The sequence below is a fragment of the Solanum verrucosum genome, unplaced genomic scaffold (genome assembly GCF_900185275.1).
Source record: "Solanum verrucosum unplaced genomic scaffold, falcon-dt-bn FXZP01000276.1, whole genome shotgun sequence".
In the NCBI taxonomy this organism is placed as follows: Eukaryota; Viridiplantae; Streptophyta; class Magnoliopsida; order Solanales; family Solanaceae; genus Solanum; species Solanum verrucosum.
In genome coordinates this window covers 1,089,881-1,115,932 of record NW_026019946.1, presented here as the reverse complement: position 1 = coordinate 1,115,932, position 26,052 = coordinate 1,089,881, and the positions used below count along the sequence as shown (strand labels likewise).

At 30.1% G+C, this 26,052-nt stretch overlaps 2 protein-coding genes across 3 annotated transcripts; both read right to left on the bottom strand.

The window, feature by feature from the left end:
* Positions 1 to 2,121: 2,121 nt before the first annotated feature.
* Positions 2,122 to 6,983, bottom strand: LOC125809611 (uncharacterized membrane protein At1g16860-like). Of its 2 annotated transcripts, none has more exons than XM_049489210.1 (5): positions 6,809 to 6,983; positions 5,166 to 6,154; positions 4,226 to 4,381; positions 2,731 to 2,942; positions 2,122 to 2,567 (listed from the first exon to the last, which is right to left on the bottom strand). In XM_049489210.1, the coding sequence occupies exons 2-5, from the start codon at positions 6,021 to 6,023 to the stop codon at positions 2,375 to 2,377; spliced, it is 1,419 nt and encodes a 472-aa protein (XP_049345167.1). In that variant the 5' UTR covers positions 6,024 to 6,154; positions 6,809 to 6,983; the 3' UTR covers positions 2,122 to 2,374. The 2 variants fall into 2 exon arrangements, with proteins under 2 accessions (XP_049345167.1, XP_049345174.1); XM_049489217.1 differs by having other exon boundaries at positions 2,286 to 2,567; positions 6,702 to 6,813.
* A 754-nt stretch (positions 6,984 to 7,737) lies between these two features.
* On the bottom strand, positions 7,738 to 12,650 carry LOC125809626 (uncharacterized membrane protein At1g16860-like). The gene is made up of 5 exons (XM_049489225.1): positions 12,529 to 12,650; positions 11,170 to 12,113; positions 10,027 to 10,182; positions 8,489 to 8,700; positions 7,738 to 8,265 (listed from the first exon to the last, which is right to left on the bottom strand). Exons 2-5 carry the CDS (start codon positions 12,025 to 12,027, stop codon positions 8,073 to 8,075), a joined length of 1,419 nt encoding a protein of 472 aa, XP_049345182.1. The 5' UTR covers positions 12,028 to 12,113; positions 12,529 to 12,650; the 3' UTR covers positions 7,738 to 8,072.
* Between the last annotated feature and the right edge of the window lie 13,402 nt (positions 12,651 to 26,052).

Sequence of the window (26,052 nt, the reverse complement as noted above, 5' to 3'; positions counted from 1 at the left end):
TACAACTGGCTCTGGAAACTTAGATTCCCCAACAAAATTAAGTTCTTCCTTTGGCTAACCTCCTATAATAGACTCCTACCGGACAATACCTTAACTCCATATGAATTATTCTTAACTCGAAATGCACTATTTGTGGAGAGATTGAAACGGGTAAACATATCTTCTTGGATTGTGACACAGACAATAAGAACTGGACAAGTCTTAATATCTACGACTCAATATCCATGATCATAGCTAATGATAGCCCCAACTGGCTCTATGAGTAAGCCTACATCAACGCTAGTGTCATGAGTATTGAATGGGCTACAACCTTCCCCTTGTTCATCTGGAATATATGGCTAAACAGAAATAATAACCTCTACCAAAATACGTCCAGCGAAATCCCCTTGGTCCCCAAAGTCAGAACCCTAGAGTTTCTCCATCTAGCCCAAGGGTACTCAACCACAAAAACCCCAAGGGATAGAAGACCCCTCGAGGCCTATTGGAACCCCCGCGCGCGCGACAATTTAAGTTTAATATAGATGGCTCTTTTAATACCAATACTGGAGAAGGGGGCATAGGATGCATAATTAGAGATAAGCAAGGAAATTGGGTAGCGGGATACATCTAAAAAATAAACACTAACTCTTCTAGTGGCACCGAAATTACAACACTCTTTCACGGTCTGCATCTAGCCAAGAGAAACAATATCACAGATTTGGAGATATCTACAGACTCAATGGATGTAATTAATATATTAAACTACAGCTCTAATGCTTACTCCAACATTATTTCTGAATGCAGGGAGCTACTCCTACAAAACAGGACAACCGACTTGTTAACAAAGAAGGGCAAGATGATGAACGGGTTTCGTTTTGAAGAATGGTCAGTTCCCCAATGTTTGTTCTTGATAGCCTAGAAGCAGACAATGGTGAAACTCCTTTTGCTAGTAATTCAAATATCTTTTGTAATGCTAATGGATGTATAAATCCAATACTCAACTTAGTATGTAATGCTACAAGTAATGTGGTTGAACCTGTTGTATCGATGCATATTATATAATTAATATTAAATCGTCTTGATTACCAAAAAACAAACAAATATTCAACATTATTGTCATTCTTAGAGTTGAATTAATTTATTTTGTTACTATTAGTATTGATTTGATTTTGAATTGAGCTTTATTAGAGTTACTAATATCTATGGACTATAACTTTTAGTGGACCATTCAAAATTCTAAGTCTCAAAAAACTTGAAAAAATATGGTAAAAGATAAAAATTATGAAAACGTACAAGTAATATTTAGAAATTATATCAAAGTAAATACTTTTATGTATAAAATAAATTTTAAAAATTATATATATAATGTCGGGTTGGTTTGGTCTCGGGTTGACTTTCTTTAGTTAAAACTGAACCAACCTAAGTATAGTCGGATTTTTTTCAATACCAAACCATTTGTCGGGTTTTTTTTTCTGGTTTGATTTAGTTTTTGGTTTGATTTTGTACACCCCTACTTTTAATTATTGAATATACAATTTTAGCTTATCTTCTACTGGTAGCTAGATGAATCCAAGGGGTTTTATCAAATTTCATTCCAAGAGGGGGAAGATTTGGACCAAAAATATAACGAGAGATATATTTAAACTATTTCAAATAGTACATGTATTTGATCTTTTTCCTTTATTTTTTTTTATACATATTTTCATATGAATAAATTGCAACTCGATCAATTTTCAATCCGTCCAAATTCAATCCAATCTGTTCATTTGCTACCGGTTGTAGTATAGAGGGTCACCGAAAGTTTATTGAGGCTTACATCCAAGTTTGTTCAGGAATGGGCAAAACAGAAAGAGAACCTTTTGGTTTAACAATATTACATCAACATCACTTTTAGAAAATTTAGCAAAGCATATTTTTATATAACACATGTATAGAGAAAATTGTTTTTATCTTTTCTTATTGTTCACTTAACACATGTTGATCAATATAATTCAAGATTCCAAACAAGCAAAGAAAGGAGGTTAATTTGCAAGAAGAGACTTGAGAGTGGCTAAGTGGCCACAAAAGAATAACTAATACCAAATAAACATATCTTGTATCCATTGGGGTATCATACTTTTGTAAAAGTCCCCAACCTCAACACAAATATCTGACTTTCTAACCATAACAACTCTCTCAAAAATCATCTGTATCTACACATTTGATGACACCAACACCATTACAACAAGAATAGAAACAAAATATAAAAAAAAAACAAATCAAATCAAATCAAATCGACAAACTATACATATCTGGTTAACTGAGTGAAGATGTCATTCTTGTTGCCACTGACAGAAGAGGGTTTTCCAACATATTTAAAACAAAAACAGCAGAGCCTTCTATAATCATAAAAGTGCTACACAGGAATGACATCAATCTTTGAACTATCCTCACATCTCAAAACGATACCCTCCAGACTGGCTGGAAGAATACATTTAGACCACTGACATCCTGTTGAAAGTGGCTCTGGAGGAGGAACAATCATCAGAACGTTATCGTTCCGTCGGACAACTCCCATTACACTCACAGTGCTACCCTCTTTTATATACCTGAACAAAGATTTGGGAGAGGAAAAACCAAACTGAGGCAACTAGATATATACATTAATCAAAGCAGGCATCTAGATATGATTGAGCATGTTGTCTGTTATTTAATCAAAGAACTCAAGCAGAAGAAATATTCAAGATTCATTGAAGTTGAGTTAAACCATACCCTTCTTTCAATCGCATTATTCGGTCATCACTGGATAGATTTCTCTCTGCCAGCCATCTGACAAATTCAGGTGACATGTTCCTATTTGATTGATCAATATCCACAACAATAGACTCTTCGACATAAGGGGTTACTCTTGCACCATACCCAGTTTTGACCAAAGCCCTTAATCCAGACTGGAAATCAGAGATATAGAAATCAGAGACATGCCGCTGCAAAGACAAAGGAAGACTTCAGTTTTCTTTTTCAATGAATCACACAGCATATATAAACAATTTAAGAGTAAATTATGAGGTAAAAACAAAAGGGAACAAGAAGAGCAGGATGAAAGCAACAAACAAGGAAAGGGAGGTTCAAATAAACGTACAATGACATAGCAGTATCAAACAAACAAAGCATTCAAACTTCTCTTGATATCTGGACATGAACTCACAGATATGACATACTTTGCAACCTTCCAAGTCTTTAGAACACTTCAAGATATCAATAGTTTTCTAGAATACAAATACATATAAGCTTCATTCTGTCCCTCTGCCTAGAACTTTTCCATCGGTTAGTTGGAACAGTGCTTTGAAGCATGCTTTGATTAGTTTACTTCAAAACACAGACAAACTGTTTTCTATAAGCTGGAATTCAAAAAAAAATCCATTATAGCATGGTGATAAGTTATTTGCGGTTAGCTTAAAACACATCTAGTAAAAAGGGCATTAGGATTCCTACTTATCCCTATAAACAAGAATTAGATAGTTCTCTTTAAGTTGGAGCCTTCCTATTAAGTGACATTTACTTTTTAACTTATCTCGTCTGTAAGACTTATTTCAAAGGCGCAGAGATTTTACGACTTTATCTCAAATCTGAGAAAGCGTTGTTGCTTTATTATGTTAGATTTAGAAGATTCCTTGAGCTTACCTTTGTCCCTATTGTTACTCTTTCCTTATTCAGATTATATTTCACACATTCCATATAACTCTTATTACGAACAAGGAACTCTCGATGTTGAAAACTGTTAAAGCAGTGAGACATGCTTACAATTCCAGACAAGCCCAAATCTTTGTCAGTGTTTTTTGTTTTCTCAACTCTATGATATCTGTTATTTTCTTTGACTTAAAGTCTAGCTGTTGATGATTGCGTTAGGTAGGTTGTCTACATTACACAGCCTTGGGGTGCAGCCTTTCCCTCGACCATTCATGAATGCGGGATGGTTCGTGCTGCACAAGTGAGTGAGTGACCCTTTTTCAATTAATGTCTAGCTGCTGAATTTAGAGACCTCGAGATCTCTCCTTAAAGCTTTTCAGTAAAAAAAAAGAGAAGATAAACAGCATAAGAAATATCCTCGAACACATTCCATGAAACACAAAAGAAAGCATTAGAAAATTAAGCAATATTCGTATAGCATTAATTAGTTTCCATCATCATGGGCCACCACTGCAAGGAGGAACGCACAGCAACATTGGTTTCTTTCTAAATGAAGAGGACTTATATAATCTTTCCTTACCTCCAGCGTACGAAGACCCCAAGAAAACCGACGATGTTCTGGGTTGGCAGATTTTGAATCCCACCCTCGGTACTCATATAAGCTTGTGACTGTATATACACATCTAGAAACCTTCTGAAACGATGATTCAAGAGGGACATTTCCACAGGTAACTACCTATAAAAACATTGAAAGATCCAAAATGGAATCAAAATACAACAAGAACAACATACAAAACAAAAAAAAAATATTAAATCTAAGCAAGTTACTGATAACATTAGGTAGAGTATTTTAAGCTCATAAAGCCAAAGTTAGAAGTGCCTACAACAACAACATACCCAGTGTGATCCCACAAATGGGATTTGGGGAGGGTGGGTGTAAGCAGACAATTGTTATATTGGAAGACTATATTGAAATTTCGTAGGTCTTTTCAATTGCAATTCTACATTACACAAAGGACATCTCTTAAGTTTTGATATTTTAAACATTATATCTTTTAGCAAAGCAATTGAAAGAATTGTTTCACCACAAAATAATACACCTAAAGTGAAAAGAGAACTTGAGTTAATCACTAGCAGTCTCATAAACACAATAGAAACCATGATACTCCACTGAGTAGCAATTTTTTAATGGTTTAACACTAATGCATCTATTCAAGACACAAATTAAATCAAGAATTGAGCATAATATTAATGATAACTTCAAATCAAACACTTACCTGAACTAACACTAGTACCCAAGTTCAAGATCAAATTTAAGGAATGAAATCATAATACTCTTACCAAGTTCACATGTCACACCGGTCATTAGTAAAGAGAGCATAACTATGACAAATGAGAGTTGTAGTAACTATTTTCTTATTTGATAGGTGAGAATTGTAGTAGCTATTTATTTTATAGAATGAGATAGGAAGTGCGACAAAGGAATTACACACAAAGGTGTCGCCAAAGACAATACATACCCCAGAAACTTTAACAAATTGGCCATCTTTTGCAGTTCTAAGCTCAGCATCTGGATACCGAGAAATGAAACCAATGATAGCTTTTCTTCCATAACAAGTATTCCAGGTGAACACCACACAGACTATAGCAAATAGTACAACAACAACTACGAGAAGAATGGGATTGTGAACAGCACCAAGGATAAAGCCACCAGCAATAAATCCCATCAAAAATAAAAGAATGATGGACCAAAATATTGTCTTTGGGAAGCTCTTGCGGAAGGAGTATTCGTCACATTGGTTGATGCGAGTAACAGCTTGGTTATTAACTACAGAATAATTTTGCAGCTTGATTGACCCTGTTGAATCCAAGGGACCTGACACTTTACGAGGAGCTCCAGCAGAATTTAGAGGACCAGATGTAATAAGGCCTGTGGTAGGGAGAATTGGTGGGATAGGGCCAGAATTTTGGCGGGATGAAACATTACCTCCTCCAGCTTGAGGACCAGAGGACTTCTTCATAGGCTCCCCATGTTTATTCAAAGGCCCAGAGTTGGTCTTTTTCATAGAAACATATCCAGGAGCACCACCAGAAGTCATACGATTGCCTGAATTAAGTTGACCTGAATGAGAAGTAGCACCACTAAACGATCCTGTTCTCATCGGGGCATTGCTGTTGATCGGTCCAGATTTCCGCGACCTCGAGCCATCCGCTGGGGTAACAAACATTTTTCCAAGTTCTCCAGACTTTTTAATATCCCCTCCGGTATAAGGCATGGCAACTGAGCTCATAGTGGGGGTCTTTTCTTTTGGCTGCTCAGGCCGGCCAGATACATAAAGGCCACTACTCAACTGATGAGATGGGAATCGAGAACCCATAACACCAACTTAACTATCAGCAGATGCCCAATGACAATACACAAAGACAGTCCCTAACACCCTTGAACAGAAACTTGTTAGCAAGCTCTAAAATTCACCTTCCCTCACCGTATCCAGCAGTGTGGTTGTACCTATTTCAATAAAAAATACTGTTCTTTATTAGACAGAAGTAAATAGTACATCATTGTTAAAAAAGCACATCAAACAAACTGATCCACTTTAGAACATCATCTATTCCCACATACTTGACTTTACAGGAAATTCAATCACATCAGTCACAAAAGTATAGCTTCCAATTCATACACCAACAATAACAAAAGAAGACAAATTCCAGATACAAGCAACAAATTTATTCAAGAAAATCACAATTAAATGACTTGAAGGAAGAAGTGGGGCAAATGCACAAAGATTTGATTTTTCATTCAGCAATAACAGTAACAGAAAGAGGGATAACAGTACAGTAGCATGACATACATTGATCATAAATTATAGATCTGGTTACCAGTTTAAAACATAATCTATTCCCACATACTTGACAGATCAATTACAAAAGTATAGCTTCCAATAAGTTGATTCATATATACTAAAATTCACAGTTAAATAATGAGTTGGGGCAAATGTAGAGAGATTTAAGTTGTCAATTAGCAATAAAATGACATATATTATAGATCTGGTTACCAATTTGTTGAAATCCCAGAGAATGAGCAAAGGACATTTTCAGCTAGAGATCACAAACCCTAAACATTTTGCAAGAGAAAAGGTAAGATGAGAGAGTTGTATTTTACCTAAAGTAAGAAAATGAGTTGAAAGTGTGATTGATGGATCAACAGACTGGGTTTGGGCAGTGCTTGTTGGTATTGCTTTCTTTGATGGGGAAATAATAGTGGAAACTGAAAACAGACCCTCCACCTTCCTTTATTTTGCTGCTCTCCTACTCCTCTCCCTCTCTCTCTCTCTAGAGTACGTTTTGTCTCCCCTCATATTTCTCATCTATACCACTCAAAACTTCTAAAAACTCAACAACAATCAATGTTTCTGATCGACCTTCGGCTCAAGATAAAAATATTTTGTAAGTAGGTGATCCTATTTAAATTTTGATAGGTAAAATTATTCATTTAATTCGTTCTTTTAAAGGTATTGTATTAACAATATACTTAATCTAATTTCGTAACTAAAATTTGGAGAAAGGAATGTATATTGGCCTTACTTCTATTCTTGAGAAGATAGAAAAATTATTTTTGACAAAAATAGCGGATCTAATTTCATAAGTGAAATTTGGAATGAGTGATGTGTATTAGCCTTACTTCTTCTATCTTTGAGAAAGATAGAAAGGTTATTTCTCATGAAACCAGCGGATCTACAATATCAAAAAGGGCAGTAACTTTTGTTCGGACTTTTTATTTATAAGCTAACTCTTGAAAATAAATGTCGTCTCTCTCGTAATGTTTCCAGAAGTAAAGATAGATATTTGTGATTATTTTTTTTTCACTTTGATAATTTACAAGATGGAGAACTATTCTAACAACTTCTCTGTGCTATTGTACTACTTTATTATATTAGGTGGCTACATAATAGCTTTATTAGGTAAAATGTATCAACACTAATATGTTGGGCCCGTGCTCAAGCATTCTTATCGTTGAATTTTCAAGATTCTGAACAAGCAAAGTACGCAATGCTGGAGCAGTGGAGGTTCATTTGCAAGAACAGCATTGAGAGTGGCTAAGTGGCCACAAAAGAATAACTAATACCAAATACACATCATCTTGTATCCATTGGGGTATAATGTTTTTGTAAAGCCCCCAACGATAACACAAGTAACTGACTTTCTAGCAATAAGAACTCTCTCAAAAATCTTCAGTATCAACATGTTGCCTCTACACAATTGATGACACCAACACCATTACAGCAAGTATAGACATTACAAAAAAATCAAATCAAATCGACAAACAATACATCTGGTTAACTGAGTGAAGATGCCATTCCTGTTGCCATCGGAAGAAGGTTTTCCAACATAATGAAACAAAAGCACCTTCTTGAATGATAAAAGTGCTACACTGGAATGACATCAATCTTTGAACTGTCCTCACATCTCAAAACGATGCCCTCCAGACTGGCTGGAAGAATGCATTTAGCCCACTGACATCCTGTTGAAAATGGCTCTGGAGGAGGAACAATCATCAGAACGTTATCATTCCGTTGGACAACTCCCATTACACTGACAGTGCTACCTTCTTTTATATACCTGAACAAAGACGCAGGAGAGGAAAAACTAAACTGAGAACAACATGCATGGAAGGGGTTTAAAAAAAAAAACTAAAAAATACATTCACCAATAATTCTACAAGTTATTAAACTGTAGAGGTAGAGACAGCATCTAGATATGATTGAGAATGTAGTCTATTATTAATCAAAGAACTCAAGCAGAAGAAATATTCAAGTTTCATTGAAGTTGAGTTAAATCTTACCCTTCTTTCAATCGCATTATTCGGTCATCACTGGACAGATTTCTCTGTGCCAGCCATCTGACAAATTCAGGTGACATGTCCCTATTTGATTGATCAATATCCACAACGATAGACTCTTCGACATAAGGGGTTACTCTTGCACCATACCCAGTTTTGACCAAAGCCCTTAATCCAGACTGGAAATCAGAGATATAGAAATCAGAGACATGCCGCTGCAAAGACAAAGGAAGACTTCAGTTTGAATTATTTCAATGAATTACACAGCATATATGAACAACTTAAGTGTGAATTATGTGGTAAGAATAAAAGAGAACGAGAAGAGCAGGATGAAAGCAACAAATAAGGAAGGAGGTTCAAATGAACTTACGATGACATCACATAGCAGTGTCTAACAAACAAGGCATTCAAACTAATCTTCATATCTGGACATGAATTCACAGGTATGATATACACTTTGCAATCTTAGAAGTGGTTAGGACACTTCAAGATATCAATAGTTTTCTAGAATACAGATAGATATAAGCTTCATTCTGTCCCTTTGCGTAGAACTTTTCCATCAGTTAGCTGGAGCAGTGCTTTAAAGCATGTTTTGATTATTTTACTTCAAAACACAGACAAACTGATTTCTATAAGCTGGAATTCAAAAAATTCCATCACATCATGGTGATAAGTTATTTGTGGTAAGCTTGAAACACATCCAGTCAAAGGGGATTAGGTTTCCTACTTATCCCTATAAACAAGAATTAGATAGTTCCCTATAAGTTAGAACCTTCCTATTGAGTGACATTTATCATTAAGCTATCTCATCTGTATGACTTATTTCAAAGGCACAGATTTATGACTTTATCTCAAAACTGAGAAGCGTTGTTGCTTTATTATGTTAGATCTAGAAGATTCCTTGAGTTTACTTTTGTGCCTATTGTTATTCTTTCCTTAATTCAGATTGTATGTCACACATTACATATAACACTTATCCCGAACAAGGAACTCCCAATGTTGAAAACTGATAAAGCAGAGAGACATGCTTACAACTCCAGACAAGCCCAAATCTTTGTCGCTGTTTTTTGTTTTCTCAACTCTAAGCTATCTGTTTTTTACTTTGACTTGAAGTCTAGCTGTTGATGCTTGTAGGTTGTCTACATTACACAGCCTTGGGGTTCTGCCCTCCCCTAGACCCTTCATGAACACGGGATGCTTCATGCACCAAGCGAACCTTTTTCAATTAATGTCTAGCTGCTGAATTTAGAGACCTTGAGATCACTCCTCAAAGCTTTCCATGAAAAAAGAAGAGATAAACAGCACAAGAATGATCCTCAAACACATTCTTGTTATCAATATATATTTTGGGGAAAAAACGCCTGCTCCAGCACTTTCTTTGTTTAATGCTAGGACCATGAATCACAAAAGATAGCATTAGAAAAATTAAGCAATATTCATATAGCAATTTGTTTCCATCAGCATGGGCCACCAACGCAAGGAAGAATGCTACATTAGTTTCTTTCTATATGAACAAAAAGACTTATATAATCTTTCCTTACCTCCAGTGTACGAAGACCCCAAGAAAACCGACGATGTTCTGGGTTGGCAGCTTTTGAATCCCACCCTCGGTACTCGTATAAGCTTGTGACTGTATATACACATCTAGGAACCTTCTGAAACGAGGATTCAAGAGGGACATTTCCACAGGTAACTACCTGTAAAAACATTGAAAATCCAAAATGGGATCAAAATACAACAAGAACATGAAAAATAAAAATACAAGCTGAACAATATCTATTAAATCTAAGCATGTTACTCAAGACACTAGGAAGAGTATTTTAAGTTCAAGAAGTCAAAGTAAGAAGTGCCTACAACAACAACATACCCAATGTGATCCCACAAACGAGGTCTGGGGAGGGTGGGATGTATGCAGACCTTACCCCTACCTTGGTTGGAAGAGAGGTTGTTTCCAATAAGACCCTCGGCTCGTGAAAAATATTTTCAAAACAGGTTTGAAAAATATAGGAGTAAAACGCTATGTTGAGAAAACTGAAGAAGACAAAAGTATTTTTACAACAAAATAGTAGATATAACAAAGTAAAAAGTACCAGCAACAGGTAATTAAATTGGAAGACAATATTGAAATTTTTGAAGGTCTTTTCAATTGTGATTCTACGTTACACACAAGACATCTTACAATTTAGATCCCCGATCCCTACTCTAAGCTTTTGATATTTTAAACATTATTTCTTTTTGCAAATCAATTGAAAGAATTTGTTTCACCACAAAATAATAAATCTTAAAGTGAAAAGAGAACTTTTGTTCATCATTAGCAGTCTCATAAACATAATAGAAACCATGATACTCCATTGAAAAACACTTTTTAATAATTTAACACTAATGCATCTATTCAAGACACAAATAAAATCAAGAATTGAGCATACTATTAATGATAACTTCAAATCAAACACTTACCTGAACTTACACTAGTACCCAAGTTCAAGATCAACTTTAAGGAATGAAATCATAATACTCTTACCAAGTTCACATGTCACCGGACATTAGTAAGGAGAGCAGAACTGTGACAAATGAGAATTGTAGTAGCTGTTTTCTTTTTTGATAGGTGAGAATAGTCGTAGCTATATATTTTAGAGAATGAGTAGGAAGTACACACAAAGGTTTCACGCAAAGACAATACATACCCCGGAAACTTTAACAAACTGGCCATCTTTTGCAGTTCTAAGCTCAGCATCTGGGTACCGAGAAATGTAACCAACGATAGCTTTTCTTCCATAACAAGTATTCCATGTGAACACCATACTGACTATAGCAAATAGGACAACAACAACTACGAGAAGAATGGGATTGCGAACAGCACCAAGGATAAAGCCACCAGCAATAAATCCCATCAAAAATAAAAGAATGATGGACCAAAATATTGTCTTTGGGAAGCTCTTACGAAAGGAGTATTCGTCACATTGGTTAATGCGAGTAACAGCTTGGTTATTAACTACAGAATAATTCTGCAGTTTGATTGACCCTGCTGAATCCAAGGGACCTGACACTTTACGAGGAGCTCCAGCAGAATTTAGAGGACCAGATGTAATAAGTCCTGTGGTAGGGAGAATTGGTGGGATAGGGCCAGAATTTTGGCGGGACGAAACATTTCCTCCTCCAGCTTGAGGACCAGAGGACTTCTTCATAGGCTCCCCATGTTTATTCAAAGGCCCAGAGTTGGTCTTTTTCATAGAAACATATCCAGGAGCACCACCAGAAGTCATACGATTGCCTGAATTAAGTTGACCTGAATGGGAAGTAGCACCATTAAACGACCCTGTTCTCAACGGCGCATTGCTGTTTATCGGTCCAGATTTCCGCGACCTCGAGCCATCCGCTGGGGTAACAAACATTTTTCCAAGTTCTCCAGACTTTTTAATATCCCCTCCAGTATAAGGCATGGCAACTGAGCTCATAGTGGGGGTCCTTTCTTTCGGCTGCTCAGGCCGACCAGATACATAAAGTCCACTACTCAACTGATGAGACGGGAATCGAGAACCCATAACGCCAACCTAACTATCAGCAAATTCCCAATGACAATGCACGAAAACAGGCTCTAAAATTCACTTTAGCTCACCGAATCTTGTACCTATTTCAATCGAAATACTGTTTAAGAGTTTAGACAACAGTAAATACTCCATCATTGTTAAAAAAAAAAGCATACATCAAACAAACTGATCCACTTTAGAACATCATCTATTCCCACATACAGATCAACCACAAAAGTATAGCTTCTAATAAGTTAATTCCAGATAAAAGCACCAAATATATACTAGAATTCACAATTAAATGACTAAAATGATGAGCAGGGTCAAATGCAGAGAGATTTAAGTTGTCAATTAGCAATAAAATCATAGATCTGGTTACCAGTTAATTGAATTCCAGTCAAGTCAAAGCAAATTTTGAAATCAGAGAGAATGAGCAAAAAGACATTTACCTAGAGATCACAAACCCTAATCATTTTGCAACAGAAAAGTGTGGATATGAGAGAGTTGCCATTTTACCTAATGAAGAAAATGAGTTGGAAGAATGAAGTAGTAACATGATTGATGGATCAACAGACTGGAAACTGAAAACAGAGACCCTCCACCTTCCTTTCTTTTGCTGCACAGCTACTCCTCTTACACTCTCTCTCTCTCTCTCTCTCTCTATTTTCTACTGCACTCTATCTGTCTAGACTAGCTTTTTTAAACCTTTTTGTCTGCCCTCATGTTTCTCATCTAATATATACACCACTCCAGCTCTAATCCGTATTTGATCGTGAAAATTTTTTATCTTTTTTTTTTAAGTTGAACTTCGAAAACATGTTTAGTCATACAATTTTCGAGTTGAATTTCGTAATTTTCAAAAATTTGAAAAGTAATAAAGATATATTTTCACTTTTTTCATTCCGAATTAGTCACAAAAATACAACTCTAAAAGTTTATATTCATTGATCAAACTGTATAACTTTAATGTTCAAATATCATTTTTTTACTTTGAAAATAAAGTATGTTATTTTTCAAATTTCATAATAAAACACAACTCCTACCAATAAAACACAATTTATGTCTCAATTTTTTGCCAGATCTTGAATGAAGAATTAAAATACTTGCAAAATCATAAAAAAATTTATTATAAGAAAACACTAAATCATGCTCAAGAATGTGGTTTAATACACAATAAAGTGAGCGAAAATTTTGTAAGTTGGTGGTCCTACTTAAATTTTGATAGGTAAAGTTATTGGTGACAGAAAATAACTAGCATTCATTTCATCCTTTCTTTTAAATGTACTACAATAGCAACATAGCTAAAATAATTTCTTAGGTAAGATTTGGTGAGAGTAGTGTGTATCAATTTTATTTCTATTTTGTAAAAATAGAAAGGTTGTTTTTAACGGAAGCAACGGATCTATAGTATCAAAAATTTGTTCCTGCAACTAGTAACTTTTGTTCCGACCTTTTATTTATACTAGATTAGTGTACGCGTTTTGTGTGTGATCAAAGTGCATATCTCATTTGATTACAAACACTATAGGCAAAAAAAAGTTAGACTTGAATACGGACGTCGTCATCAATCAGTCGTTAAATTGCTCATTACTAGAATTTTTTAGAATTCATTATTAGTTCATTGCTAAATAGAACTAATGACAAATTTAAATTTGCTATTTAATTTCATTTAGGATATATTTTATTTTCTACTATTTCATCTTTGTTATTTTTAAATTTACGTTTTACCAATTTAACATTTAAAATCAGACTATAATCAATTTTGCTTTATTTCTAATTTCTTTCACCACTAATAGTTTTTTTATTAGACAAATTTCATATAGAATAGATGAAGAGTTCTTACATTTTACAAATAGGTAAAATTTTAATAACTGTAATTTTAATTAATTTAGAAATTCTAAATATCAGGATAATAATTAAATGACAATAACTACAATAACATACCCAATAAAATTTCACAACTGGGTTAAGGGAGGATAGAGTGTATGCAGAGCTTAGAGCCACAAGTGATCTCAAGCTAACCCTCTGGCATGACGCTAAGACGTAAATAAAAATAACTAAAAATAACTTATGCGGAAGCTAAAATTAAGGTAGGTAAGAAATCTAAATCATAAGAATGTAATACTCCAATAGTGAGTTCATCTAAACAATCGTAAAGTTAGCTTACTAGTTGACTGTTTGAAAGCCTCTACTAAGATGAGTTATTAGGAAAAGCCCTCGGCTAACTCTAACTATCTAAAACTCGAAGATATATATTTGAATCAAATACAAGGATTGTCCTCAAAAGATGAGGACTCACCATACTCTGCAGCTGAACTGATACGAAATTATATGAACCGCGGGATAGATATTGAGCGTCTGAACCTATATTATAAAATAATATAGCACAAGAAGATGTGTCAATACTTTGAATATGCTGAGTATTTGAGACATGCATCACAATCTAGTAAACTGAACATAATAAATATGAGATATTGAACTAAACATGGAACTAAAATACATAAACCGATGTAATGATCAAGTAGTAAACATACAACTGATAAATACTGAAATTGGAATAACTGAATGCAAGGTCAAAGCAATAATTTGAAATTAAATTGTGGAAAGATACTATTAACCGAAATATAACCATGTACGTTAGACACATCGTTCAATGTATAATTTATATAAAAAGAGACTCAATATACGTTGTTAGGATATAGAGGATGATCTCGGCTAATGTGGTACCACTAAGTTGATGTCTATAAAGGACTAAGGTGTCAATTATGATCTGACGCATGACTCTTAAAATTCTATAGTGACACATAGTTCTGGGCTAAGGAATTTCTACTAAAGGTCTCAGTTCTAAACTGACGAGTAAACTTTCATTCTTATGTTCGTTTGGTGCTAAGTAATACTCCCAACGAAACTTTATGATGATAAACTAATAATACTAATATTATGATAACATTGAATTATGTTGATAAAATTGATCTAAATAGCTAATGATTTCTGATAAACTGTAATTAGGGGTGTACAAAACCAAACCGAAAATCGAACCAAACCGCAAACCGAGTCAAACCGAAAAAGACTCGACTAGTGGTTTGGTTTGACTTGGTTTGGTATTGAAAAAAAAAACCCGACTATATTTGGGTTGGTTTGGTTTTAACTAAAAAAAACCAATCCGAAACCAAATCAACCCGACATTACATATATAATTTTAAAATTTTATTTTATACATAAAAATATTTTAAATATTTCTTATGCTTTTTCATAGTTTTTATCTTTTAATATATTATTTCAAGTTTGAAACTTAGAATTCTGAATGGTCCAATAAAGATCATAGTCCACAGATGTTGTAATTATAATAAAGTTTAAATCAAATCAAATTAATACTAATGCAAAAATGAAATCAATTCAACACTAAGAATGACAATATTATTGAATATTTGTTCTTTAGTTTTACATTGGTTTAGACAATTAAAATACATAATCTAATTTTAATTTCCGTTAATATTTAGTCATGTAACTAATACTTATTGAACTTATTTTAGCATGATTTAGTACTTTTAAATGACTTGTTAATTTGCAATATTTGTTTTACGCGATTTCATTATTATTATTTTTGTTGGATATTTTGTGTCATTAATCATATCATATTTTGTGTTATTTTTTTAAGAAACGCTTTAGATAGTTGTATTTTGGTAGGACTAAAGAAAGATTTGAAGTACAAGTAAATTATATGTTTGTATGAATACTTTACCAGAAAAACCCGAAAAACCCAAAAAAATCTGAAAAAACCCGAGTTTTATTGGTTTGGTTTATAAATTCAAAAATCTGACACAAATGATTTGGTTTGATATTTGAAAAACTCGAACCAACCCGGTCATGTACACCCCTAACTGTAATAATTGATAGACACCTTATCTGAAAGAATCCCTAAGCATGAAAACTTATAATTTGAAATATGCAACCTAAAACAATATAGTTTTGAGACATACAATATATAATTATATATCTTGGGTTCATGAAAATATATTACTCTTATTTAGAAGTGAGACTTAGAAGGACCAACACTGCATTAATACTCTTGTACAACATGCATACAATTTTGTACATTAACTTTTGACTGCATTAATTAGTTGTACAACGTGCAAAAAGAATTGTACATTAATAGAAGGACTAACACCAAGGACTAACATTGCAATTATTATTATTACTCATTACTTAGAAGGACTAACATTGCAATTATTATTATTACTCATTACTCCTTATTAGAATTATTATTATTACTCATTTGACTCCTTATTAGAGTTGACACTTTAAAGCACGAACACGGCACTACCATGTTGTACACAAAACATTTCAAATTGTACTATAAAATTAATTGTGCCTCATTAATTGTACACGTGCCTTTCTACATATACAACAACCCACATGAAGAATTAATTTTCTGACAATTTTGGTTATATTTTTCTTTAAAATAATTATTGCCTCGATTTTTATTTTTATTTTTAACATTTATTTTTAATTTTAAAAGATTGGAAATTTTATGTTAAAAATTTAAATAATAGAAAAAATGATTTATTTAACTTTTATCATCATCAATACTACTAATTTATTTGACGTTTTTTCTTAATCTTCATCTCATCATTAATGTTATTTTTATAATTTTCTTAAATCACTTATTTTTTCTTTTTTAACTCTTTTATATTTTATTTTACTCTTATTTAGAAATGGGAGTTTGGAGGACCAACATTGCACTAAAGAGTTGGACTAAAAACTATAGAAATTGTACATTGAGGCCCACCAAAAAGATGAACTAAAGTAACTTCATCTACTTCTACTTTTTCTACACATATTTTTCTTTAATAAAATAATTATTGCCTCCATTTTTATTTTTATTTTTAACATTTATTTTTAATTTTAAAACATTGGAAATTTTATGTTAAAAATTTAAATAAAAGAAAAAATGATTTATTTAACTTTTATCATCATCAATACTACTAATTTATTTGACGTTTTTTCTTAATCTTCATCTCATCATTAATGTTATTTATATAATTTTCTTAAATCACTTATTTTTTCTTTTTTAACTCTTTTATATATATAAAAGTTGGATATGTAAATGATGATGTCACATTTCTTAGAAGCTAAGATTACTATTTATCTAATTTCTCCAAAAATTTTAAAATTTTTTTGGATATCATACGCAAATTTATGGTTAAACTTAAACTATTTGATTCTCGAGAAATAAAAAGTCTCACATAAAATGGGACAGACGAAGGATAACTCTCAATTAAATTTATTTCACTTTTTATTTTCCATTTTTAACATAATTTTTCAAGTTGGATTTCTAGGAATTCTATAGTAGACCCATTTAAATTTTACTTTTTTGTTTTAAATTAGAGAACTTGCCCGCACTTCGCGCGATCATTTAAATTAAATATTTTTGATTAATTTTATATTTACTTTGTTGTTCAATCGTAATATTATTATTTGTCTTAATAATATGAAGATTGTGAAAAAAAATAAAGCTTCACAAATTTTACATCTATTAAATGAGGAAGAATATATTTTTTATCAAATAAGTTAAAATATATTTGCTAATAACAAATTCTTCCATTGCATGAAGTTCATCCTTTAATATATAATATATATTTCGGTCTACCATTCTCCTTAAATGTCTAAGAAATATCTCATAATGTCAAATAAGACTGTAATACTCCCTCTGTCCCTAATTACTTGTCCACTTTTAAATTTACACATTTATTAAGAAATCAATTAATGACATAGTGAGTATATCATTTTACCCCTATTAATTATGAAGTAGATGAAAAGTTCTGCAATTTTCAAAGTAATTAGTCATTTAATTGAGGGTATAATAGGTAAAAAAATATTACTTCTTGATTTGTCAAAATGGACAAGTAATTAGAGACAACTATAAAAGGAAAAGTAAACAAGTAATTAGGGACAGAGGGAGTACTAAACAAATGCATCAACAAATGAAATTTATATTAAAAATATATTGAATAATGACGTAATGATACCTTAATAGAATTTCCTATCCATTTAAAAAAAAAACCTTCACCCTTTCAATTTCGTTATATCTTCTTATTTAGTAGAAGAATCATCATTTATTATATTCTACTCCACCTTAATTTGTACCATCAGAGTTTTAAGAATAAACATTAAATTTTAAATCGAAATAAAAATTCATTGAAAAATGATAGAAAAAATAATAATAGTATATGAAAATTAAAATAAGCTGCAAGAAAAGCCTTTTCACGATAATTTTTTGAAATATATTGACAACAATTAAAATGAAGCTGTTATTTTATCTTTAAAATTAAGTTTGATTGAATTGAATTAGTACAATGAGAAAAAATATTAAACTAATAACTTTTTCATGTTATTAAATGCATTTATTTTTAATTGAGTAGTAGATTAAAAGTTCCGAATTAGGATATTAAAATAATATCTTACTCTCTCCTTAATTATTATGGTATTGCAAACATTTATTTTCCATAAATTGTGATTCATTTTTCATTTACAGTTATATCCAATTAATTTCTAATGTATTGAATGTGGTTATGGGATATTGAAATAATATCTTTATTTTTCCTTAATCATAATAAAATTATAATTTAACATTTATTTTTCTGAAATGATAATTTTGTTTTAATTCCTAGAACATGTTGTTTACTATATTGAATGTAATTATAATAAAACATATTGTATTTAGTATGACAAAAGAACTCAAAAATTGGAGAAATTAGATAAATAGTAATCTTAACTTCTAAGAAATGTCACATCATCATTTACATATCCAACTTTATATATATAAAAGAGTTAAAAAAGAAAAAATAAGTGATTAAACAAAATTATATAAATAACATTAATGATGAGATGAAGATTAAGAAAAAACGTCAAAAAAATTAGTAGTTATTGATGATGATAAAAGTTAAATAAATCATTTTTTCTATTATTAAAATTTTTAACATAAAATTTCCAATCTTTTAAAATTAAAAATAAATGTCAAAAAAAAATCAAGGCAATAATTATTTTAAAGAAAAATATAACCAAAATTGTCAAAAAAAATTAATAAAAATAAATAACTATCTATTAGTAAGAATGGTGTCACTACATTTTCTATTTTAACTTTATTGTTACGTATGGATAGAAACTTTTACAAGAAGAAATGATCCAAAAATTTAAAAATAATGATTCCTTAAATGGTGATTCCTTTTCCATTTACAGCTTTTCAATTAATTTTTAATGTATTATATATGGTTATGGATATTGGAATAATAATTTTATCTTTCCTTAATCATAATAAATTATATTTTAACCTTTGTTTTTGTGAAATGATAATTTTCTTTTCATTCGTACAACATATTGATTAATATATTAAATGTAATTATAATAAAACATGTTGTATTTAGTATGACAAAAGAATTCAAAAAAATTTAAAATTAAATAAATAGTAATCCTAACTTCTAAGAAATGTCACAAATATATATATATATATATATATATATATATATATATATATATCTAAGAAAATGATATAAATTACATTAATGATGAAATGAAGATTAAGAAAAGAAGTAAAACAAATTAATAATAATATTGATGATGATAGGAGTTAAATAAATCATTTTTTATATTTTGTAAATATAAATTTTTCAGTCTTTTAAAATTAGAAAATGCTAAAAAAATAAAACTAAAACTAAAAATCGAGGCAACAATTATTTTAAGGAAAAAATAACAAAAAATGTCAGAAACATTGATCAGAATAAATAAGTATCTATTGTTAAGAAGGTGTCACCCCACATTTTCTATTTTTGCTTTATTATTACATATAGATAGAAACTTTAAGATGAAGAATGATTCAAAAATTTTAAAAATAACAAATCAATTATGTAAAAATACATGTGTAATTCTTATAAAGTTATAATAACTAATTTCTTCAAATAAATAATTAAATGAAAGAAAAAAAAAGTAATTAAGAAAATAATATAAATAACACTAATTATGAGATTAATAGCATTGATGAGGAAAGATACTAAATATGATCATCTTTTTAAATTCTTTTTTAAGAAAATATATATAAACTTTAATTAAAGATAAATAAGAAAAAAAAAACTTTAATTAAAGATACAAAAAATCAAGACAAAATAAAAGAAGAAAGAAATTAGAAGAATAATGAGGTTGAAAGAAATAATATCTAATTTTCTCTCTTTTCAAATCACAAAATAATTTTTTGCTTGTTCTCCTCCTAATTTGATACGAATTTCATAAATAGAATGATTTTTTCTCCAAATAATTTTTCTTACCCTTTGAAACACTAATCAGACTTCTTATAAATTTCTCAACCACAATGAATTTTCTCTACAAGAAGGAGGAATAAACATTTTTTCAAAAAGTCTTTTATTTTGAAAAGATTTTTTTGTTACATAATCTCTTTCTTTACATCAATGTCTTCACAAGAATCATGAGATATTCTCTCTTTCTCTTTTGTTAAAAAAGACACATGACCTAGAAATTTGATGGACATCTTAGCGACAAAAGTTGATACCATATATTGATCATTATCGTCAGAAGAAGAAGAGCCAAAGTGAAGAAATTTGTTCTTATTTGTTACAAATGCTCAACTATTTTATTTTATTTTATAGGCTAAATAATTATAAACAGTTATAAAAAATGAATAGTTTTTATCTTTTCATCTTCCATTTTCATTTACTTAAATCTATATTAGTGTAATGAATGTTATAAAGGGCATAATTAATCGGGTATGACATAAATACTTTTTTTTTAAAATACAAATAAAAAATACAAAACAAAGATAAAATGTCAAAAAAAGGAAAAAAAAGATGAATACAAATACTGGTCATAGAGAGATGCCACATCAAATTGTCAATATTCAGCTTTATATATACATATATAGGTTCATGCCCTTAGATGTTATTTTATTACTTTAGCTGGCATCGACATTTTTGTAAATCTGATATCTACTTTGGAACATTTTATAATGTGGCATAGGCTGACAATTGAGATCATAAATTTAAAATAATAAAATTTAATTTATTATAATACTAATATCAATATCATAAAGATATATATATATATATATATATATATATATATATATATATCATTTAAAAAATATATAAAAAGTATTATAAATTGTAATAATTAACCGCTTTTTAAAAAAAAATCATATAAGTAATTTGATTTACACTCCAAAATTCATAGGTGTCACATAATTTACACATTAATTCTTCATTACTTAATATATGTAATTATATCAATGACATATAAATTGAAATTAAAAAAATACATATTTTATTTGAAAATCACGTAATAGTACTATAAGGTATAATAATTAACAACTTAACATATTTTAAAATTTTAGTTGACTCTCCGAATTCCATATGTCTCATGTAATTGAGACAGAGAAAAACATATATTGGTTTAAAATTAATAAAAATATTATAAATTATAATAATTAACAACTTAAAATTTATAAAAAAAATCCTTTAAAATTTTTTAGTTGGCTCTCCAAATTCAATCGGTATTACAATAATTAAAACATAGAAATTAACATAGATTGGACTCCTGCTGACATTTATGTTTCCTTTTTCTAAATTTTTTCTTTTATACTTTATATAAATAATTTTTTTATGTAAAAAGTATTATAAATCATAATAATTAATAGCTTAAAATATTTCAAAACATATAAAAAGTTTTTGTTAACTTTCAAAATTTCATCTATACCGCATAAATTGGGAAAAATATAGATATATAGATATTTTTAAGTTGCTAATTATTGTGAGTTATAGTACGTTTTATGTAATTTTCATATATATTACTCGGTCTTGATTTATGTGATACAAATGAAATTTCAAAAGTCAATGAATTTTTTATAAGTTTTTTTTTATATTAACTTGTTAATTATTGTGATTTCTAATATATTTACGTAAAACATACTCTAAATACAAATAATTAGCAACTTAAAATATATAAAAACATACTAAAAAATTGATCAACTTCAAATTTCATATGTACCACATAAATTAAAACAGAAACAGTAACATATATTGAGCCTCGTGCTGGCACGGGGTCCCATATCTAGTTATATATTAGAAGAGAGAGTTTCAAAGGCTGCTTATTGGTCATTCAATTGGCAAGTGAGGATATTTTTGTCATTCCAACTTCTCAAAGTGATAAGCATTCCATAGAAAAAATTGTACTATTAGCCTTATTATTTGGACCTTCTTAAAATCTTTAGAAAAAGCCTACACTTTTCTACTAAATTACATATTATGCCTTCTATCATTGAGTATAGTGGGTCCATTTAATTTTACAATTGACACCTATACAATGATAACTTTATTGAGTTTCTATATATTTCCATTTTTATTCTCTACATATTAAATTGTTTAAATTTAATATAGTTAAATAATTTAATAAAATTTTATTATATAGCTTTTATATTTAAAACAAATTATTTTTTAATATTATATATATCATTAAATAACTATATAAGATTATAAAATTATTTTTTATAATAAAGTATAATTAATAAAATTATTTTTAAAAAATTATTAAGAAAAACGTCAAATTAATTTAAATTATTTCTTTTTATTATTAAAAATATAATATAATTTTATTTTTTTTCTTGAATTATTAAATATATTTGACAAGTAAATAGAAACTGAGAAAATATCTATGAAATTTATGCCAAATGGAAGAGGGAAAAAACGGAAGTAGACCAAAGCCCACGTGTTATGATACCTATGGCAAATAGAAAAGTGAGGTTCATCATATTCTTCAATGACAGAGCAGGATTTGTAATTAAGTAAAAAAGATTGAACTTTTCTTAAAAGCTCTTCTTGAGGTGCAAAAAACAAAGCAACAAATACAACGTTTTGAAGCAAGTTTATCTTGCAAAATCTTTTGTTAGACTTTAATAACATTTATGGCAAATAGAAAGTGGGACCCATCATATTCACCAATGGACAGCGCATAGTTTGTAATTAAATAGAAAAAGGAGGATCTTTTTAAGAGCTCTTACTTAGGTTCAAATAACATGCAAAAGTTACAACATTTTTAAGCAAGCTTATCTTGCAATTTTTTTAAAAGACTTTAATACCTCCAAGCTTTAATTTAATGTCAGAAAACTGACATGTTACTTATATAGAAGAGGCAATTTTCAAGTTTTGAGCAGTTTCAACATCACTGTTTTTTGCCATTTTTATAAAAGAATAAGGAATTTATATATATCTATTAGAAGAGACAGTTTCAGGCAGTTTCAACATGCCATTTAATTGGCAAGTGAGGATATTTTTGTCATTCTAACTTTTCAAAGTGAAAAGTATTGTATAGAAAAATTGTACTATCAGCCTTATTATTTGGGCTTTCTTAACATCCTTAGAAAAAAGCCTATATTTTTCTACTAAATTATAGATTATGCCTTCTATCATTGAGTATAGTGGGGTCCATTTAATTTTATCATTGACACGTATACAATGATTACTTTATTGAGTTTCTATATATTTCCATTTTTATTCTCTACATATTAAATTGTTTAAATTTAATATAGTTACATAATTTAATAAAAATTTATTATTTAGCTTTTATATTCAAAACAATTTATTTTTTAATATTATATATATCATTAAATAACTATATAAGATTATTAATAGTCATATTTATATTTTAAAAGTATAATTAATAAAATTATTTTTTTTAAAATAAACTCCTAATATATAATTTATTAAGAAAAACGTCAAATTAATTTAAATCAAGTATATATTTATTAACTCGACATAAGTATTCAAATAATATTTCACCTTTGTGAGATGTAAATACAATTCACCAATATTTAATTATTAGAGTTTATATTCTACTCACAATTTATCAACGTAAAAAGATAAGAAATCATAGCATGTTTTTCTTTGCAAGTAAGTTTTTTTTTTTTACTAAACTTTCAATACTTATGCAAGATCAATAAGAATTTTTTATTTTTGAAAAATATTGAATTGCTTTTTATTATTAAAATGACGTTATGGAAAGAAAGGGCAAAAAAACACATTCTTTCTTTTAAATTATGTGGTATAATTTAACCAAAAATTTACTTCCTTTATTTGATTTTTGTGAAGTAATTTAACTAAATATTGATATACTTTTTTTTTACTCTTTGAAATATTAGGGAATTTTACTTTGGAATAAAAAAACTCTATATCAACATATTTGGGGTTCATAATTATAGGTTCTAATGTACAAGATTTTGATAAATTAAAATCTTTAAAGTTAAAACTATTTTTAAACATAATAATGTTTTAAAAAAATTGAAAAATAATGTCATACAAATAAAATAAAATAAAAAAATTATGATTTCTTCAATGAGGGCTTTGACCCTTACTCCCGAGAGAGAATTAACTATAAGGTTGCAAAAACATCAATGCTTATTATAATCCTAAATGTTCTCTCCGTTACTACTTATATGTCACTATTTTCCTTTCGCTTATGTAAATAAAATATACATACCTATCTTATAAAACTTGGCTCCAACAACTAATATATAATTTTGATATATATATCTATGTGTCACACTTGCAATGTACTACAATCTTTATATATGTGTCACACTCTCCAATTTCACATAAAAATAAACTTAACAAAAAAAAGAAATAATACTTAATAATATTGGGCCCGTGCTAGCACGGGCCATTGCTTTCTAGTATAATTTAGAAGTACTATATTCTAAGTGAAAACACATAATCAACCTAGTCCTAGTGTGACTCTCACTTCAGTTATATACGTTGATTGGACCACGTTGTTCAATGTGTTTCATATATTCAGCTTCCCTTATCTTCAACAAATCCATCCACGAAGAAAAATAGAAAATATAGTGAAAACCATGTTTTTCATACAAATTCTAACTTATGTAGAAATCATTAACTAAAGAACTAGGTTTACTTTGAGATTCAATGGGTGAAATGATACTCATTGATGAATCCCACATACCTAGAAGGAAAACACAAGCTTGAAATCATGCATTGTAGCTTGAAGAATGCAGAAACCTAGTTCTTGCTTAAAGTAAGATGCCAGTTGGAATATTTCGAGTTTCAATACTTCCCTGCTTGTGTCCTTTCCGTAGCAACAATAACAACTAGTGTACCTATTTTAGATATCAATTGAAATATAGAGATATCCATTGGACTCGGCCTATACCACAAGCGTAATAACGTACAAAAGGAGTGAAGAAGTGAGATGATTTCCTAGAATGCTTCAGAGCCTCCTAAAGATTAAATGTGTACGTCAACACATCAATCCTCGTGACTCTTTTTAACATTTGCTCTTGTATTGAGAGATCGATAACCTAGATTCTGATACCAAATTTTTAGAACCCAATTCACCAGACTGTGGATCACCTACTCTAACACCTAGATATGAGAACTCAAACCGATCATGACAGACAGAAAATAAATAACACATAATCTAGCAACCTATAAAGTTATGAAATTACTATTGATTTTAAACCCCAAAGTTATTTACAAAAGGAACAGCCAACACTTCCCAAGTAACTAGTTCAAGCAGGTACAAGAGTGACTAAGAAGATTTAACGAATAAAAGAAAATACGACACAACTCCCACCATAAGAAAAGAAAAGAGGAAGTTGTTGGAGATCATCATCGTCTTCACTTACGGAATATCACTGATCTTGTAACTAGACTATGTCAAGTGGCATAGTAAAAATAGAATTAGTACAAACAATACGTATTGATAGGCATCATCAGTCGATCCGAACCTACCACATAATAAAATTTATTTAATCAAGAAACATGAAACTTAAATATAACTACAACATCACCCCGATGGACTCCTATATTCTATATCAAGTCGCATCACCTTCTTCTGGTGCCAACTCTACCATTAAACATTTGACCTCTTACCACTCTAAGGCTTCCCAAACCTACCTTCTATGCCATTCTAATATCAAATCATAACTCTGTTAGCCAACCTACTAATCTCACTTATGTTCTCATTACA

Bases quoted from the DNA above. Each gene is read 5' to 3' on its own strand.
- LOC125809611 (XM_049489210.1), bottom strand. From the start codon at position 6,023: ATGGGTTCTCGATTCCCATCTCATCAGTTGAGTAGTGGCCTTTATGTA. The intron at 4,382-5,165 runs GTATGTATTGTC...ATGTTTTTATAG, and splicing joins AATTTGTTAAAGTTTCTGGG to GTAGTTACCTGTGGAAATGT. The intron at 2,943-4,225 runs GTAAGGAAAGAT...TTGTCTTTGCAG, and splicing joins GGGGTCTTCGTACGCTGGAG to CGGCATGTCTCTGATTTCTA.
- LOC125809626 (XM_049489225.1), bottom strand. From the start codon at position 12,027: ATGGGTTCTCGATTCCCGTCTCATCAGTTGAGTAGTGGACTTTATGTA. The intron at 8,701-10,026 runs GTAAGGAAAGAT...TTGTCTTTGCAG, and splicing joins GGGGTCTTCGTACACTGGAG to CGGCATGTCTCTGATTTCTA. The intron at 8,266-8,488 runs GTAAGATTTAAC...GTCTTTGTTCAG, and splicing joins ATAATGCGATTGAAAGAAGG to GTATATAAAAGAAGGTAGCA.